The sequence below is a fragment of the Macrobrachium rosenbergii genome, chromosome 4 (assembly GCF_040412425.1).
Source record: "Macrobrachium rosenbergii isolate ZJJX-2024 chromosome 4, ASM4041242v1, whole genome shotgun sequence".
Classification (NCBI taxonomy): Eukaryota; Metazoa; Arthropoda; class Malacostraca; order Decapoda; family Palaemonidae; genus Macrobrachium; species Macrobrachium rosenbergii.
The window spans coordinates 82,478,718-82,498,733 of NC_089744.1; the positions used below are offsets into that span (position 1 = coordinate 82,478,718).

The 20,016-nt window shown below is 39.7% G+C and overlaps 1 protein-coding gene across 1 annotated transcript in view; it reads left to right on the top strand.

Annotated features, from left to right (window-relative positions):
• LOC136836305 (golgin subfamily A member 4-like) overlaps positions 1–20,016 on the top strand; it is a 520,799-nt gene that overhangs the window by 262,736 nt on the left and 238,047 nt on the right. The window contains exons 24-28 of the mRNA XM_067100429.1: positions 4,807–4,901; positions 6,650–6,830; positions 7,169–7,363; positions 8,133–8,258; positions 15,907–16,020. Of these exons, the coding sequence (XP_066956530.1) occupies positions 4,807–4,901; positions 6,650–6,830; positions 7,169–7,363; positions 8,133–8,258; positions 15,907–16,020 (711 nt within the window). The remainder of the gene's footprint in view (positions 1–4,806; positions 4,902–6,649; positions 6,831–7,168; positions 7,364–8,132; positions 8,259–15,906; positions 16,021–20,016) is intronic.

The window sequence follows — 20,016 nt, forward strand, 5'->3', positions numbered from 1 at the left end:
AGAACAGTTGTCCTTACTTAAAAGAGTGAAATTTTTTATGACTTATTACGGACACAGAGAGAGAGAGAGAGAGAGAGAGAGAGAGAGAGAGAGAGAGAGAGAGAGAGAGAGAGAGAGAGAGAATTACAAGAAAAATTTGACTACTGGTTAGCAACACTCCCATTCTTGTCATGTTAAATGACATGTCTGAGAGCTTTTGCCTTCCACCTTCTTACAAAAGATGAGGGAAGAATTTGTTTGTTCAGGATAGTACGAATTTTGTATTACAGTTTTATTATTATTATATTATTATTATTATTATTATTATTATTATTATTATTATTATTATTATTTGAAAATTAGTACATATTATTACTTAAAAAGTTTATCATACAAATAAACATACCTGTTTACATGTACCATAAAAATTCATCTCACTAAAAGAAAGAGAGAGAGAGAGAAAATTATTACTTTTAATAATATTTAATGTTATTTAATTTACACATAAAAGCTTGAAAACTTATAAATTACATAAAAAAATTAAACAAACACTTTTGCAGGGTTTCTCAGTGTTCGGAAATGTTCGCGTGTCTGTGAAAAACTTGTGTATGACCATTAGTTAGGTTCCAATAAAAAATTTGTGCGTCTGTGAATTCGTGCGACTTGAATCGCGCAAGTTCGAGGTATTACTCTACTCTAGGACCTTTATCCGTGGCTGGCATGGTGTTGGGAGAGGAAGCATTGGGGGCTCTTTGTCCCTCTACTATCCTCTCGTCTTGTTGTAGGGTGTTCCTGGAGTACCTGTCAGTTTTTAGTGGTCGGGTGTCGGTTATTATTCTAGTCTAGTTGACAGCATTGTTTTTTATTCTGGTCTTCGCCCAGGGCAAGGGCACTCCTTTTTTTAATCTTTGTCGACTATCGGTGAACTTCTGTGGCTGCAAAGTACCCACTGAAGTGAAGGCAATTCCAGCCTTACTGCTACGTCCTCTACAGGTTAAGAAGAGCACCGACCAGAGGCATTACCCCCTGCAGTAGCTCTCTTACCAGGTAAGGAACAACAAGCATTATACTAATGCTGGCAACTTTTCCATTCCAAAGTCATTACTTTCTTAAAGTTTTGGAGTAGATCATGTCCATAGCTCGCAGCTCCTTTCAATGTGGAATCGGCTTTGTACAGTAATTACATGGTAAGTCACTTATATGAAAATGACATTTTTATGATAAAATAAAGTTTTATATATACTTACTAAGTAATTATATAATCGGATCCCTCCCTCCTCCCCTCATATGGACATCAGGGCTAAAACAAATTGAAGCTCTTTGCTGAGTTGTACTTGTCAGTCCCAAATGTGGACGGGACCTTGTCACCTACACAAGCGATGGTAGTGCCACTGCGAAATTTGAATTTTTAGACTGCCATGGTAGGAAGCTTGTAACTATGTAATTACATGGTAAGTATATATACAACTTTATTTTATCATTAAAATGTCTTATTTGTTCCAATGGGAATACAAACTTATGCTTTCATAAATGGAGTTACTCAAGCAAGACGTGCTTCAGCTGTCTTGACTCAAAAACAAAATCTTATCACTCCATGTTCTCATCTAAGGACTTCTTGTAAGCCCTCTCTACCAGGGAAAGTGGTTAAGATTCTTTGCTTGTTGCAATAAACGGGTACTCTTTCACAGCAATCCTCTGTTTCACTTTTAGCAAAGTTCTTTATTTTCCTGATGATTGTCAAAGAGCTTTGTTTATTGGATATTAAAGGCTGCAGAGAAGCTGTTCCCAACCAAAGCTATCCTTCAGCATGGTATAGATATAGGGAATTACTGGAGTATTTCATACCTGTTTTGTCACTTTGGCCAATTGATCATAATTTGTTTTGAATAGCCTCATCAAACCCTCCTGTCTAATGCCTCTTTACTTGACTTTCTCTGCAAGATGGTGCTTTAGTCAATCCTTGCCTCTTCTGAGTGTGTTATCAAACTCTAATCCTTGGCTGAAAAGTCTTCCACTCCACTCATTGGTTTTACTTTGACTTTCTTGTTCACTTGGGAGTTTGTTGCCAAGTCTCAGTCTCCAGTTAGGTGTAATTTGACTGCAGATTCTTTTGCCATTCCTGTTTTACCATCCCCTTTCGATGAGTACATTTGCTTTTGCCTGGTATTAGCCATCACAGAGCTCTTGTCCATCTCTTTCTTTCCTCTTTATTTCTCCACACTAGTCATAAGAATGTACCAGTCTTGAAAATACAACCTCCAGCTGGCTCCATTAAGTGATTTTTTGGTCATTCATGGACATTTCACAGGACAGCCTTTCTCAGCTTAGGTCCATGCTTTTTTGTCGTTATGGCCTCTAAAAGTTCAATGTGGAATGCTCCGTGATTCTAGGAGTAGAGTTTTAGAGAAGTCACCATACCCTCAAAAGATTTTATCTCTGTGATGTTGCCTATAAGTCATTAGATGGTTGCCTGTGGGACACACATTTTACCTGATATGCTTCTTAGTAGCTTCTTCCATTACAGCAAAGAACAGCATAACCTCAGTTAGTAATTTCTGATGTACATCAACATTCATATTCTTCTGATACATCTACCACTGTCTTCACTCTGTATCTAGTGTTAGAGAAGCATCGTTAGCATAATGGTTGCAATATCAGGACCTCTTCTTTGCCCATGTCTCAAGCCCTTCAGCTTCCCTCATATTTTCCATGTATATATTTCTATCATCATCCTTGCCTATCTGTTCAAGAGCATGAAGACTATCTTCTCTTTATTCATGCCTTGTACATCTGGATTCCAGCACCATGTCTGTATTCAGTGTCACAATACATATTTTTTGGGGCCTTGTGTATACTTTTCAGTTGATTCAACATAGCATTTATGATGCTGTATTGGTGAAACTTTTTTTTTTTACTTCATTTCTCAGTGTTTGTGTTTTTATTCAATTGAATAGCTGTTTTCTATTTTTCAACTTGCAGCAATCTGTATTTTGATAAGCATGCTTCATCTGGTATGATAACATCAGTTTGTTTCTTAGTGGTAAAGAAATGCAGACAGCTTCTCACTTAATGACTGAGTTCCATTCTGACAACTCAGTTAGCAAATTTGTCAATAAGTGAGGATTCCACTCCCACTCTGCTTCATTTCCTCCAGAGGATTAAGATTTTCAGCAATTTTAATTACATAAGATAACATAAATTGTGATTTTTTTTTGTGTGAAGTCAATGGACAAGCCTAGTCTGCATGTGTAAACATACATGTATACACTACACACTGTTCTCTCTCTCTCTCTCTCTCTCTCTCTCTCTCTCTCTCTCTCTCTCTCTCTCTCTCTCTCTCTCTCTCTCTCTCTCTCTCTCTCTCTCTCATTATACACATGTGTACATGTGCGCACAGGCTAACCAATCGGCCATGCTTACACACTGACTAAACATAATAATAACAATCATATATGTAACTTTAACTAACTTTATGATACTGAAAATCATATTATATTGCACAGACATTTAGATAGTTTCATATGTTTAACCTGTTATTTTGTTTTTCATTTTCATTTGGTTTGTAAATTTAAGTACTCATAAATTCAATGTCACTGTCTGAGTTACCTATCGGAGGCGTAGGAGACGGAGTGGAGTTGGGGGAGGTGGGTAGGTATTAGTCTCCTAATTAGCAGAGGTGGAAGTTCCTCTTTGGGTGAGCGGTTTCCGTTCTCAGCTACCACTCTGTTGGCCGCGAGTTCAAATCTCTGACCGGCCAATGAAGAATAAGAGGAATTTATTTCTGGTGATAGAAATTCATTTCTCGCTATAATGTGGTTCGGATTCCACAATAAGCTGTAGGTCCCGTTGCTAGGTAACCAATTGGTTCTTAGCCACATATAATAAGTCTAATCCTTTGGGCCAGCCCTAGGAGAGCTGTTAATCAGCTCAGTGGTCTGGTTAAACTAAGATATTCTTAACTTTAGCAGAGGTGGAAAGTTGTGGAAATTCCGTGGCTGAGATGACATGAGGTCTGCTTATTCTTTGCACACACACACACACACACACACAGGAACAGTAGTAAAAATGGCTAATTGGTAATTAGAGTGTACATTAGGTCTGTTTGTCTGCTTAAGAAGAAAAAAAAGGCAAAAGAAATGTTGCTTATATGACATAGCATATGAAAATGTAGGAAATCCTTTTCCTTACACCATCCAAACATGTTGCATACATGGTAAATAAGTAATTCAGTGTGTTTACAGATAAACACAATAATATTAATATGATTATATTAATCATATTAAAAAACTTGAAATAAAATAACCATATGCAATGCAAGGGAGAAAGGGGTAAACAGACAGACAAACTTTCACACAATTTCTTATGGAACCTGTAGTTTACATGTACAGTTCATGTACTCTGTACAGCATCAACTGGTAGGAGAGCTGGTCATAAGTCTGAACAGTCAATAAAAGGGTGTCATTAAATTAGAAGTGTCTGTATTTGAGAAATGGTATGGCTATCAATTATAGACTCTTGAAATGAGGTATAGACTTAGAGCTAAGGCATTAACTCTATTTTTTTTTGTTTTTTTAGATTGGCATGAATTGCAACTTAATTATTTTTAGACATGTGTTTATGTTGTTTGCTATTGAATGTTTATTGTCTTATTCTTTGCGTTTTGCACTGGTTTTTATAAACTAGGAGAGGTTTTTGTGCCCCATTGAGATAATAAATTTTGCCTGCAGCTTTTGTACTTAAATTTTGCCTGCTAATATGTTGCCTCTCTGCTATTTTGAAATGTGTTTGTGTTTAAAATGTTTACAAACCTGTTTTGTATGTTTTCAGGTACTCGAAAAGTATGTAGAGCGAATATCAGAGTACCTTGCCTTGCTGTTTTCTGAGGGTTCAGCATCCCAAAGTGAAGAAGATCTCTCAGAAAGGTGAGCTTCAGGAATGTGATATATACTGTACTAAAAAAATTTAGGCTCTCAGCTGGATGATTTGTTAATATGGGACCAGTTTGTCTGTTAGTTGGTATACAGTTTTTCTTTATTAACTGGTGGAGGAATATTAGACATTTTGGCTCCAAAGATTGGGAAATTTAAACAGGACTTACCAAAGCTATCTATAGATTATCTCTTGCCTTACAAAATTTTTTTCTAAAAACTTATTTTGGTTCTGTAGGTTGATTCTCCATTTAGTGATCAGCACTATCTAGACACAACTGGACCTCAGGGACAGATAGATATATATACAATATATATATATATATATATATATATATATATATATATATATATATATATATATATATATATATATATATATATATATATATATATATATATATATGTGTGTGTATGTATATACATTATGTATATATATATATATATTTATATATATATATATACCTATATATGTGTGTGTATATATATGTATATACATTATATATATATATATATATATATATATATATATATATATATATATATATATATATATATATATATATATATATATATATATATATATATATATATATATATATATATATATATATATATATATATATATATAAGCTAAGAAATGTTAGTAACATTGCTTACACTTAAAGAAACTAGGAAGGGTTTTAGGGGTGTAGGAGGCCATGGAAAGTTTCCAGCATGACTTTGTTAGAGCTTTTTTTTCATGCTTTTTACATTTATGCTTTTGTACATTTTTTTAAAGGATACTATAGCACTGTACTGTAACTTGTAATGAAAGAATCAAGCAGAACCATGTAAGAGAGAGAGAGAGAGAGAGAGAGAGAGAGAGAGAGAGAGAGAGAGAGAGAGAGAGAGAGAGAGAGAGAGAGAGAGAGAGAGAGAGAACAGCTCATAACGTGTATGTTAAAGGGTATAACATGCACACACATACACATTCCTTCACCTTTATATTTTTATTTTATGCTATTCTCATTTTAATTTTACTATACTATTTTCTCATTTTTTATTTTTGTTTTGTCATAATTTTCACTGCATAAAAGATGAAAAACAGAAAATTTACAACCCAAAAGAGACAGAAATGCATTTGATATCCCCTAATGTGTATGTGTAGTTATACACATGCACACACACTTACATTCCTTCCCTTCAATTGAAGGGTGAATGTGACTTTGAAATGGTAATGTAGTGATGATTGACAGAAAAATTAGGGATACATTGCCTCCAGAATTTTGTGGCTAAGCTGTAGCTGCTCAGTATAGTCTGCATTGTGGATATCCATTTGTATAACTACTACCATACATCTGAATGAGAGGATTGCAAAGACTAATGGCAAAATTTAATTATATACATGCAGAAACAAAGGTGTGTAATTTGGAAAATATTATGAAAGCCATGTGTAATGGTAGAAGTTGGTATAGTTGTAAACCAGGCGTTACAGTTATATTTAGTGGAAGAATTAGATCTATAGGATTAGCTATAAAAGTATTAACTTATAGTAAGACCCAATCACTGAAATGGAAACATGAAATTATTGTGTAATAAGCAGAATAGGGAGGGTCAGAGGAAGAATCACCAAACAACTGGGTCTTATTGATAAGACTGGAAAAGATAAAATCTGTGTGATGTTGTGAAGGGGAAAAATACACATGCCTTTAGAGATCTGTGCGTTTCTTTACATAATTTCATTTTTTCCTTTTTTTTAGGAGTCACTTAGGAATGCCATCACCACATCATGGAGAAGGTGACAGAACATTATCTCCTGGTGGTTTTAATCAGCAGTCCTTAGAAGAAAAACTCACAAGTCTAGAACGTACTGCTGAAGCAGCAGTGAAGAGAGTACATGATATGCAAATGACTGAAAAACATGCAAGAGCATCATATGAGGTATATTAAAGTGTTCTTTTTAAGCTGTTGCAAGAATGATACATTCATCTAGAATTTTTATTGTTAGTTGCTTAACTAGAATTATTGTTCTGGTGCTCATGCTACTTTTTTTCATTTTTCTGTTAATTGGGGACTTGAAGACATTCCATTGTAAAATCTATAATAGTGTTGAATGCCATTCAGTTTAAAAACAGATAACAGATTATGTATTTGAATGCCCCATCAACCGCTGATTTGCGTAGCTGCGATTCAACATTGATTTAATAATACAAAATTCTGTTAATGCTAGACAACAACCCAATGCCATTATTAAACCATCATTATTGTTAACCACATAGGAAGTGAATGAAGAAAGGATTCTTATGCAGAAGCATATAGACAAACAGCACAATGAAATAGCATCTCTGCAGGTGCGCTTAGAAGAGTTAAGGAGACTAGATAACTGCCAGTGTGCATCTTTGCAAGAGAAGGTTTCTTATTTTAAGGAAGAACTAGATATCAACAAAATAGAGTTGATCAAGCTTAACCAAAAAGTAAGTATTAATAACCTTTCTTTAGTAGATGATTTTAACAACCAAACATTTAGACATTTTTATTGCAAACTTTTCTTATTTCTTTGCTTTTACTTGCAGAAGATTTTGCTTTATTAAGTAGTATTCCCAGCCTGGTCTGATTAGAATACATTATTACGTGAAACTACTAGGTTTTATTAGCTCTTCGTTGGGCGAGTCGGTAGAGCTGTGGCTTAGCATTCGGTAGGCCCGAGTTTGAGTCTCCGGCTGGCTGATGAAGAGTTAGAGGAATTTATTTCTGGTGATAGAAATTCATTTCTCGCTATAATGTGGTTCGGATTCCACAATAAGCTGTAGGTCCCGTTGCTAAGTAACCAGTTGGTTCTTAGCCACGTAAAATAAGTCTAATCCTTCAGGCCAGCCCTAGGAGAGCTGTTAATCAGCTCAGTGGTCTGGTAAAACTAAGGTGTATTTCTTTGCTTTTATTTGTTCGGTAACTTTTCTTGTTTTAAAAAATCCTGAGATAAAGTTTTTAACAGTTCATAAACTGAATCAGTTGATGCCAGCATTGATACAATATTTTATACAATTAAACCACTATATTCACTAAGAATAAACCCTTCAGACCAGACATGTGAGAGTTAAGGATTTTAACTTAGTGGTCTCGTTATTCTATTTTTAATGATAATCTTCTTTGAATATCTGATAGTTGCTGGTTAAGTGGTCTGGTTATTCTATTTTTAATTATAATCTTCTTTGAATATCTGATAGTTGCTGGTTATTTCAACAGAATAAAGATTTAAATCATGACCTGTTGGAGATGCAGGGCATCTTAAAGTGTCGTGAGGCAGAAATAAAACGTCTACAGAGTGGTTCTTTAAAAAAGGCAGAAGATACTTCAAAGAAAGGTTTAGAGGTAAGTATGCTTTTTATCATCTGAAGTGGAGGTATTTGTACTTTTCAAGTTATTTAATGCTTAACAGAGTCCCTCTTTGCACTTCTGTAACTTCACTACGAGTCTATCTTTGTCTCGTATTTTTAATATATTTTTCACTTGTACAAGGATTGCTTTTTGTTAAGTAGCAATTTTATATAAGTAACTTACCAAGTAATTACATAGCTATTAGTTTCATGCATTTGCAACAGCTTAAATTCAAATTTCGCAGCAGTGACACTGATGTTCTGTATAGGTGACTAGTCTTCTCCCCCCCCCAACAAGAGAGTTAGGAATGACTTAGCAGATAATGCACAGTCTGTTTCTGCGACGTCTGGTGTTAACATCAGCCAAAATCTTTCAGGATGAGTTTTTCCTTGATTTATTGTTACTAAATGGTGTCTAGTATATCAGCTGTTCACTTTTACGGCAGAAATTGCAGTTAATTGTTTAACTCTCCTTTGCCGAGTGGCGTACTATAACTAAACATTGGTTCGTTGTCGAACCGATATTTACGTTCACTATTGAACTGATTTTTTCAATAATGAATACCTCTACAGTAGTGAATTTACAATCTTTTTTTAAACACCTTGAGTAACGTGATAGGGTAAACTTTGCATCCGCTACCATCTTTCTCGAGTAGTTTAATAAAACGTAAACATTGCATTCGTTACTGACCGATATTTTCAGTAATGATTCTCTATATCTCCGCAAATCTCAAATAATGTTTGTTAGGAGTTGAGATTTGTCCATATGATGGTACTCTGGTACTTCAAAGAATTAATTAAACATCATCTTATTACACTTTCCTTTGCAGAGAACTGAAAAAGTGTAAGGGCAGAACATAGTAAGGAGAGAAATTGTGCTTTTTTATGGTTGTGCTGGGCTTTTGGAAGAGTTGACATTCATGACAGCTGAGGATTGGCTCCAAATGCCCAGGAGCACTCACCAGTTCCCGATTTTGTAGATTACAAGCTACTAGCTCGCTTCCAGTTGCCTGGTGCCAGCTACACCTGGGAGCACCCAACGCCCGGCACCAGCTCCTGATCGTCTGGCGCTTACTCTCCCGGCATCCAATTTTTTCTCTCCTGCTACTAGCCCTCTGATTTTTTTTCTTGCTCCCTTGCCTGGCTCCCTCGCGTCATTCCCATGCCATTGCCAGTCTTGTGTCTAGGTTAACAGAAGTTAACCTAATAGTGAAGTGTTGTTCAGTGGAGGAGGTGTCTACTTGTCCCCTGATGCTCCAAGACAGAAAATCCCTGTCAAACTCCCCTAAAGCTGGGAGGAGGCATACTGGAAGTCCAAGGAAGGTCGGGTGGTTACACACGGGTAGTCGCCCCCTCAGTTGATCCTGTTACCAGTCCCAGGCATCAACAGATCCACTGGAAAGGCATTTTATTGGATGTGTAGTGGAGGATATGGCTATCCGGCCCTATCAGATCTCCTAAACCCGGTCCCTGTCAGACTCCCCTAAACCTGGTAGGAGGCAGATTGTCGGTCCATACGGGTCCGAAGGGGTTTTTTGCCCACGGGTAGTTGTTCCCTCAGTCGAACCTGTCACTATTTCCCAGGTATCGATGGGTAACCGCTGGAAAGGTGTACAAGTGGACCCTCACAACTTTTCTTCCAGGAGCCCTCTTGTAGTTTTTGGGACGACGCAGAGCTCCCAGTGGATACCAAGCTCCCAGTGGATACTGAGCTCCCAGTGGCTCCCAAGCTCCCAATTTCCTCTAAATGCCAAGTGGATCCCAGACATCCAAGGGGAGCAGATCATCCCATGGGATCAGAGTGTCCAGTGGGATCCAAGCATCCAGAGGGATGTGATGGATCCAAGCATCCAGTGGGATCTGATAGATTCAAGTGTCCAGTGGGATCTGATGGATCCAAGCTCCCAGTGGGATTCGAGGGATCCAAGTGTACAGTGGGATCTGAGGGATCCAGGCATCCAGTGAGATTTGAGTGATCAGTGGGATCCGAGCGCCCAGCGGATCTGAGCGCCCAGCAAATCCGAGCGCCCAGTGGGATCTGATGGATCCAAGCACTCAGTGGGATCTGGGGATCCAGGTATACAGTGGGATCCAAGGGATTCAAGTGTGTAGTGAGATCCAAGGGATCCGAGCACCAACCTGCTGTGTCCGGCACCAGTTCCTCTTTGATTTGGCACCTGAATTTTAGGAATGCTGTTTTCCTGTTTTGTGCACCAGTTCCCATTGAGCAGGGACCAAGTCTACCTCTGGACAAGACTTCTGGGTCAGAGTTGTTGAGTTGCTGAAGGAAGCTCCTCTTTTGGGCTATTTCCTAGTCATCCAACCATCTGTCAAGGTTGGAAACTTGACTTTTGTTTAAAAGGAGCAAGACAAGTGTCTTTTGTCTTCCCTCACTCTAGTGCCTCGTTGGATCCAGACTCTTTGTCAAGATTGTTGGAAGTCCTAATTTTCTGGACTGACATCAGGAGCACTGCCCAGAGTTCTCCTGTCGCATTTCTCGGATTTTCAAGTTTTTCCGTCTGCCAAGAATCTCTGCTTTCAGATGATCCAAGACTTTTACCCTCTTTCCCCCTTTTGTGCCTGGGACATTAGGAGTAAGCCTACTCTAGCTTTGGCGCCCATGAGTCGTTGGCCAGATTGGACAGACCTAATAGGACTTTTACAATGCGTTCTCCAATTTTCCTTCAGTTCCAAGGTTTCAGGCGAAGACTGGACGCCACAAGCCTCTTGGCTCTTCACTCTGCTGAAGATTTACATGTCAACAATTGCTGTTCTCTACTTCCTGTCAATGGTAAAAGCTACCTTCTCATGGTCTTCTTGCAGTTTTGTTCTTTGTTGAACGACCTTTTCGGTAAGGTGCCAATTCCTGTTTACCTGGACCCTTTCCGTAGCTCCTGGCACCGCTTCCTAGTGCCTGGCACATTTGTCCAAGTGCCTGGCACCTGCTCTAGAGCGCCCATCCTTATATCTCTAGTACTTTGGCGGCCACCTCCGTATGCGTGGCGTAAGTTCACGGGGCCCAGGTTGTTATGATTATGGAATTTTTTAAACTGTCATAACTTTTCAGAATTTTTCTCTGCATACAGTTCTGTATGAGGGTATCATTGAGTCCACGCTAAGTGTTATCAAGTTCAGTTTTTGTCGAATTTGCATAGATTTCGACGTTTTCACTTGGCTGTCATAAAGTCCGCAGAGTTGGCACCGTTGTCTGCAATTCTGCATGTCCTATTAGCTTGCTCTTTTGGCTGCAAGTGTATGTGATCATCAATGCAAGGCATGTCCACAGGAGATGGAGGACGAACCAGACAGCCTCTTCCTTCAATCTTCATGGTTATTGAATGGATTTTGGAGATGCAGGAAGTACCCTTCCTTGTCCTTGCCAGATGTTGGCCTCCTGACAGCACAAGTTTTCTCTGGAGTCCTTTTTCCTCTTGTATTTAAATACATATAGTTGTCCGAACTTATTATTTTGGAAGGAAGCTCCTTCATTCGCGAATCTAGTCCTGGATTTCTTTTCAACGCTTTGATTACAGGTTGGGGAGCCTTCTTGGGGAACTAGGGTTTTTTCTGAAGTGTGGTCCCCAGAAAGACGGATCCTTCACTTCCTTCTCATAGAGCTGGAAATTTCTTCACATAACTTCAATGCTTTTTGACCTTAGTGCACTCCTAGACTGGGGTAACCATTCAGACTAGACCACAGTTCTAATGTTTTATGTAAGCAAGGCTCTACCCCACGTCTCCCCACCTCTATAGGAAGAGCCCTGTTTCTGTGGATAGATCAATCAGGTCTTCTAATCTCTTGGTTGGTTCATAGAACTAAAGCCCTATCAGACGTACTGAGACATCAGAAGGGGACCGTCGATCCCCCGGCTGCTGGGATCTGTGGAATCTATGGGACAGACCTGTCTTGGACCTGTTTGCCCCTTCAAGGAATCTTTGTTTTCCTCCTTTTGTGTTCCATACCATCCCTATAGGATGTGCAACAAACCCCATGCTATAGACAGATCCATCGGACCACCTCTCTTCACGCCCTTCATCACGGTCAAGAAGGAGCAACACAATCTTCAGGCTAAGTCCAAGTTATGCTGTCTGCTTAGCCCTCTTCTGGCCCGTATCATGGTCCCTAAACTTGCTCAGTTGTGGGCAGACTCTACAGGATCCTCCCCCCCACTGTGTCTTCTCGGACAACCTCACTTCAAGAGATCTACCAAGGTAATCAGATCTTTCCCCGACAGACTCCAGACTGTCTGGAGGATTATCAATTAAAGATCTTTATTAGACGTATTGCGGAGACCATTGCAAGACATGGAAGTCAATCCTTTCTCGTCGTCTTCCAGACCTGGGGATCGACTTTCCGAAGCTAGTATCTCAGGCCCTACGTCTGCTCTGTGAGATGTCCATGTTCCTTATGCAGTTACCCTGCTAAAGGGTATCGAACTAGGCATAACTCATGTAAGGCATGGAGACCTAGTTCATTGGCATCACTATCTTAATTTCCTTTGAAGTTCATGACATGCCCAAGCAAGGAAGAAGGAGACATGTTTTGCTTGTTTTTCCTTGGATTTTAGTCTAAAGACAGGGACCCATCCAAGACCTTGTCTGTTTTCTTTTTCCCCTTAGGAATTTTTCATACATCCGTGTCTTCCAGGAGTGCCAGACAACACCTGAGCTCATAGCTCATCTGGCGCCCTGCTCTCCTGGCACCAACAATAGCCCAGCACCAGCTCTGCTATGATGTCATCTTTTGCTCTGAGCACTCAGTAGTGCTCACTAGCTCTGAGGAAGACTAAAGTTTTCTATCCAGTTTGAATGTTCAGGTTCGAAGGCCATCCAGAATGTATGGTGTAATGGCAAGAACTACTTTCTTCCTCTGATTAGAACTTTTGGCGGCAACTACAACCTGGCGCCAGCACCTTCTCTAAGAGCCAGAAGCACTGACTGGCTCTGAGGAGGAATAGAGAGCTCTCTGCCCAGCTGGATGGTATGGTATTACCTAAAAAGCCAGAAGTCCCAGGCCATCCATAATCCAGGGAGTTAGGACAAGAGCTCGTCTCGTTCTCTGATTAGAACATCTTGCCTTTTATCCTAATGGACTTTATCTTCTGGTACACATTCAGATTTAGGAGAAGCATTTTCCTCTTTTTAGTGAAAGCTAAAGATGTCAGAACAGCCCTCTACCTGGTCAGCTTTCAGACACTATATATCCCTTAGGTCTATTCAACAATCAACCTACTGGTAGTATGATCGTTCTTCATTTATCATAATTTTAAGGGTGTTTAAACAGTGTTTAAAATTTTGGCAGTACCCTGTGATTTTTAGTTACTGGCATGGTACCACAGAAGGAAGCAAGTGTTGAATTTTGGGGAGCCCAGGGCGGGGGGTTACAATGTACCCGGAGCACCCTGCACTCTTATTGGTTGGGTTGTGGTTTTACTTCAGTGTCGGTGACAACATAATCTGGTTGTTTTTATTATGGTACTGCGCCCAGGGCAAGGGCACCTTTAAAGTTCTGCTAGCTTCAGATAATTCTTTGACTGCATAACTTCCACTGATGCTTTGGTAGCGATCGGAGTATTCCGCTACAAAGCTCCCTCTTTAGTAGAGACAACCCTCGGCTTTACCACCGCGCCACTACAGGTTAATATGAGCCACAACCAGAGGCAGTTTATACTGCAGGCTCTCTTAACTAACAAAGAATGACAAGCATTGTTTTCAATTCTAGCAACTTCTATATTTCTAATTCATTACATGACTTAATGTTTTAGAGTAGAATACACTCATGTACCCCACCTCCCGTCAATGTGGGATTCATCTATGTAATTACTTGGTAAGTTAATTACAGTATAAAAATGACATTTTTATAAGTGAATAAAGTTTTATATATACTTACCAAATAATTACATGATTGGATCCCTCTCTCCTCCCCTCTGATGGACATAAGCATAAACAGACTGAGGATTGTCTGCTAAGTCATTCCTAACTCTCTCGTTAGGGGTCGAGACTAATCACCTACAAAGAACAAAGGTGTCGCTACCGTGAAATTTGAATTTAAGCTGCTGGGAATAAATGAAACTAATAGCTATGTAATTACTTGGTAAGTATATATAGAACTTTCTTTTATTATAAAAAATATCATGTTTCTTGTACAGGCAGTCCCGGTTATCAGCGGGCTCGGTTATTGGCGATCCGGTTTTATGGGGCTTGTGTCTAGCAACAAAAATTGGCAATTTTTGGTGCCAAAAATCTACAATTTCTGCTTATCAGCGCTGATAATTAGGTGTTGACGCCGATGCATACCTAACAGAGGTGCCGATGTCCGGTTATCGGCACTGATAAGTGCTGAAAATTAACAATTTTCAGTTATTGGCAATTTTCGCTTATTGTCACGCTGTCAGAACAGAACCCCTGCCGATAACCAGGGACTGCCTGTATTTGTGCTATTTCTTAATAAGGTAGCAGCTGAAGGTATTTGGTTGAATGGTGAATATCAGTTTCCAGTCAGCCAGGGTGACAAAGCATCTGTTATCAGATTAGCCAAAAACTTTACATTTTGATCATTATTATAGCCCCACACTCACTATTAACATATCTTGTTAGTGACCATATTTTTTTTACCTTTGATCGTGATTAACTTTGAAGGTTTTGAAGATATGAGATTCCATTCCCTCACATTTATTTATCCCCTTTTCCTATAACTTGTCTCTGCCTGCAGTCTGATATCCCTTTTGAGCCCTTTTGGGTTTATAGTCTGTTGACTGTTCATAAAGGTTTTCTGCTGAAGATTTAAAGAAAGAAAAAAAAAGTAATACTATAATTTTTAGTGACTTCCATAGCATCTTGCAATTTTTGGGAAGGTTCAATACCATGCACCCAGTTGTTAAGCCTAGAGATTTTAGAGTGGATATTTTTAGTAAATCATCATGGTACAGAAATTAACTTCTGTTGACGGGAAGTAGTCAGAAAATGTTGGAAATTATTAAGTCAGCTCTCCCAGAGGTCTACAATAATGTGTTAAGTAGTTGGAAAACTGCCTTATGTTGTCTGGGGATTGGGGTCTTGCATGCATTATTGCTTTGGCCAGAGTAAAAATGCACATAAGCAGAAATATTCTACACACTATATTTAAACCTAATATTACTTCTGTGTATTAAGTAACCAAAAAGGGTAGGCTACCATTGTTTTCCATTTCTATAGTGAATTTTATTAATAGGACCCATTAATTTAGTTTACCAAAGAAATTATTTACATTTTCATCTCCTGACTAAATACATATGTGATCAACATATGTATTCTGCTTTGTTTAATATCCTGTTATTCTGACCTGCTTTTAAAGGTTCAAGGTCAATTAAAAGGCATAAATTTTATTTGATGTTGATAAAACTGGGTTTGTTTGCTGTTATTTTCCAAAAAAATATGTTTGTGATTTTGAACTGTTTTTCTAAGTAACAAGGTAACCTAAAGTCCAATAAAATTTTACCATTTCTCTTCATTAGCTTTCAGAAACTGGAAATCAGAGGCCTAAGGTTATCAAAATCTTTTTCAGGTTTTATAGTTATTAAGTACAGAGAGTTTTTCTATAAATTCATGTTTTTTAGAAGTTTTACAGTATTTACTCAAGTTTGTCTTGGTATTTATGTTTACAGAAGGAAAAAGACCCATCTTTAAAGATGACAGTTATAGAAACTGTAGGAAATGTCAGTGGGAGCTCAGAAGACCTAAGAGACTCTGCTGAAGCTTCTGGTGCTGATTCACATATGGTATGGTTTCATTTTTTGGTTTTATAAGCAGAAGCATATGTTTTGTGTTAATTTGTTTTTTTTAGAATATTCAGCTGAGTAAAATACACCCATGGCCAAACTGGATGGTGTCAAAAAACTGAATTACTGAATAAATAGATACATTTATTAGGCAAAGGCTTAGATTTATCGCACAAATAACAAAAACATACAACCACAGATGCATTTAGACTTAGGTTTGGGACCAAACAACTGTTTAGAACTCAAATTCTACATGCACACAACTTTACTTCTACATACATCTAATGAAGCTTTCAAGTTTTATATGTTATGTCAAAGATACACAGAAGTAAAAGTGGAATCAGTGATGGACAAAATAGCCATACAAGAGGTGCATGCATATATCTACAAATCTTGTCCAATCCATCATTGTGTGCACTTTTAATACCCAAAGGGTAAATAGCAAGCTGCTGTCTGTGAGTGCTTGCACTGCCTGTAATATGAAAATCATTACATAAATATATTGAAAGTGTTATAGTACAAGATTTTTGAAAAGGTATAATTTAATATTGGCTTGAGTTTATTATTAATAAAGTCAAGCCAAAACCCAGATCACTGTGCCAGTTTATTTAGCTTTCACAGGATTTGGGCTTGACTTCATTATTAATAAAGTCAAGCCCAAACTGTGTGAGAGCTAAATAAATTAGCTCAGTGGTCTGGGTAAATTCCTTAATAATAATGAAAAGTAGTTTGAAGCTTCAAAACAACCTTTTCATATAAGTAGCTTACCAAGTAATTACATAGCCATAGTTTTAACCTTGCACAGCAGCGTTTTTTTTTTTAAATCTTGGTAACACTTTGATAGTTAGCGTGGGTGACAAGCCCCACCCATTTAACGGGTAACGTAGGAATGACGAAGCCAGCTGCGTCATTCTGTTTTGCCACCTCACACAGTCAACATCGCTGTGTCTGCTGCAACCTTTTTCACCAGTTTTTGGTTGTTTCTTGCTGGATTTCGGTGAATATTGTTGCTGTTGTGTAGCCTTCAAGCTTTTGTTTGCTGTTGTCAGCTTTTCAGAATTAGATATGTCTGATTCGAGTACTTAGTGTTCACTATTTTAGTGAAGGATGTAGAACTAGATTGCTTAAGGTATGTTATGGTTCGCACACCATGTGTAGTAATTGTAGATGGCAAGTATGTTCTAAGGAGAATGCTTGTGATGAATGAAAGGATTGGGATGAGAGAAAGTGGAAGGTTCTTGAATCTCACCTTAGTAAGCTTGAAAGGGATAGGAGGAGAAAAGCAGCTTCTAGGGCCGAGTGTAGGGCTTCTGTTAGCCTAGATTCTTCCCGTAATTCTAAGTCACATCTTAGTCCTGCTATGCCTTCTTCCCCTGTTCCTGCCTTTTCTCCTATTCCCAGCCCTCCTATTATCAACCCACTCACTCCTGTGCCTAACTCCCATACTTCCGACCCTGATGCGATTGCCAACCTTCAATGCAGGTTTGATAAGAAGCTAAACCTGGTAGTGCATACTGTGTCCAAGGTAAGGGCATCCCTGAAAGTCCTAATGGACAAAGTGTTCTGTGATAAAGTGTCTAGTGAAGTGCAAGTGGAGGAGGTGGCTGCCCATCCTGCTGGCTCTCCTAGATGAAGGTCACTGTCCCGCTACCCTAAACCTGGGAGAAGACATACTGGAGGTCCAAGGGAGGCTGGTGGGCTTTGCCAGTAGGTAGTTGTCCTCTCAGTCAAGCCTGTTGCACGAACTCAGGTGTCGACAGACGGCCTTTGGAAAGGCCTGTCTCTGGATGTGCATCATCTGTAGTCAAGTTTGGATTCCAATTCCGATTCCAGGTGCCACAGGCGCTTTCTCAATTTGTCCCTCCAGCCATTGAAGAGGCACACAGACGACATTGGCCGCTCGTCTTCGCTGCCTGTTAAGCAGTACAAGGAGGCACTTCGCAGTCCACAGCCTTCCTGCAGCTGTGCTGTGGAACCCCCTGTCTTTGCTCCAGCATGACTCCCTTCTCACCCATGAGATTCGCCAGAAGTCTTCTCTCTGGAACGCCCTTCTGCTGAGATACTTCCTGGAGTCCGGATGGATGGGGATGTGGAAGTATGCGTCTTGGATATCCAACATTATCATCCAGTCGCCCGGGTGAATGGATGGTATGACATATTGGTTTGTCTCCATCTTGAACTTCGTCTTCCTTACGAAGAGATTGTGGCCGCTCACGTTGAGGACTAGTCTCCAACCCCCCAACACTTTGGGGACAACAAACAGATGATTGTAGAAGCCCTCTGTGCAGGTGTCTTTGACTTCTTCTATGGCTCTCTTTAGAAGGAGAAAAGATACTTCCTTCAAAAGGGCCGAAGGCTTCTCTGAGCCTTGTGAGTAGGCCGTCAAAATTCATCTAGGCCTTCAGTGCTTCTCTACCATGATCTACAACACCACTACATTGTCGTATATCCAAAAGCTGGGAGGCACTCATGCCTCTTCTCTCTGCCAGGCAACAAAGGATGTTCCCAGTGGGCAGACCAAAATCGAGTGTTGCTGGTCACTCTGTTTATTCAAGGGAAAATGAACACTCTCGCCGATGAACTGAGCCGTCGGAAGCAGGTCCTTCCCACCAAGTGAACCTTAAACCCCATGGTTTGTCTCAACCTTTAGGAAATTGTGGGGCAAATTGACGTTGGACCTGTTTGCCACTTCAAGAAACCATCGTCTTCCTCTCTTCAGCTCTCAAGCCCTGGATCCCTTGGCATGGGCGACAGATGCCATGCTCCAGGACTGGTCAGGTCTGGACCTGTATGCTTTCCTGCCCTTCAGCATGGAGAGGGAAGTGCTGAACAAGTTCATCGTGCACCACAATGTCTTGATGACCTTCATAGCCCCGTTTTTGGCCCATGAAAGAGTGGTTCCCGTACCTTCTTCGGCTTTTGATGGACTTCTTAAACCGTGGCTAGTCAAACAACCTCACTTCAAGAGATATCACCGAAGGTTGTCCACTCTTGCTCTGACAGGCTTCGGACTGTCAGGAAGCTGGGCAGAGCAAAAAGCTTTTCAAGAGCAGCTGCAGAAGCTATCGTGAGATGTAGGCAACAGTCTTCTAGTGACATCTACCAAGCAAAGTGGACAGTTATCCGCAGATGGTGTCTCAGACATAACGTCTCGTCTTCTAAGACACCTTTAACACAAATAGTGGACTTCCACCTCAATCCTAGAACCTCTAGAGGTCTGTCCTCATCCACCATTAATGGGTATCGGTATTGAGCTATGCTTAGCTTGGTTTTCAAGCACAGAGGTCTGGACCTGTCCTCAAACCCAGATCTTAATGACATCAAATCATTTGACACTTCTAAACAGAAGAAGGCCGATCTGGTTTCCTGGAAACTAGACATCATGCTCAAGTGGCTCACAGGCCCTCCTTTCGAACCTCTCAGTCCTGCTTCCCTAAAGGACCTCTCTCGGAAGACACTTTCTTGTAGCTTTGGCGACTGCAGAGCATGTAAGTGAACTGCAAGCTATTGACAAGAGGGCAAGTATCTCCCAAGGAGACACACTGTGCTCTTTTACCCTAGATTTCCTCGCCAAGAACAAGGACCCATCCCAGCAATGGCCTTGTTCCTTCCACCTGAAGAGTTTAATGGAAATCTTGGGCCTGGAGGAAGAGGAGAGGGTTCTTTTTCCCCATCAGAACCTTAAGATATTGTCTGCAAAGGACTGAGAAGATCAGAGGGCCATCCAGCAACCTCTGGTGTTCTGTCAAGAATCCTTCTCGCCCTCTTTCAAAGAACACATTGTCGTTCTTCCTAAGGGACCTGATTTCCCAGGCACATTCTTGGATTCAGGAGGACATTTTGCCTTCATTCAAAGTGAAAGCACATGAAGCCCAAGCAGTCGCTACCTTTCTCGCTTTAAAGCATAATTTGTCCCTTTTGTCCATTCTTCAGTTGACCTTTTGGAGGTGCAAATCAACCTTTGCATCTCACTACTTAAAAGAAGTCAAAACAGTG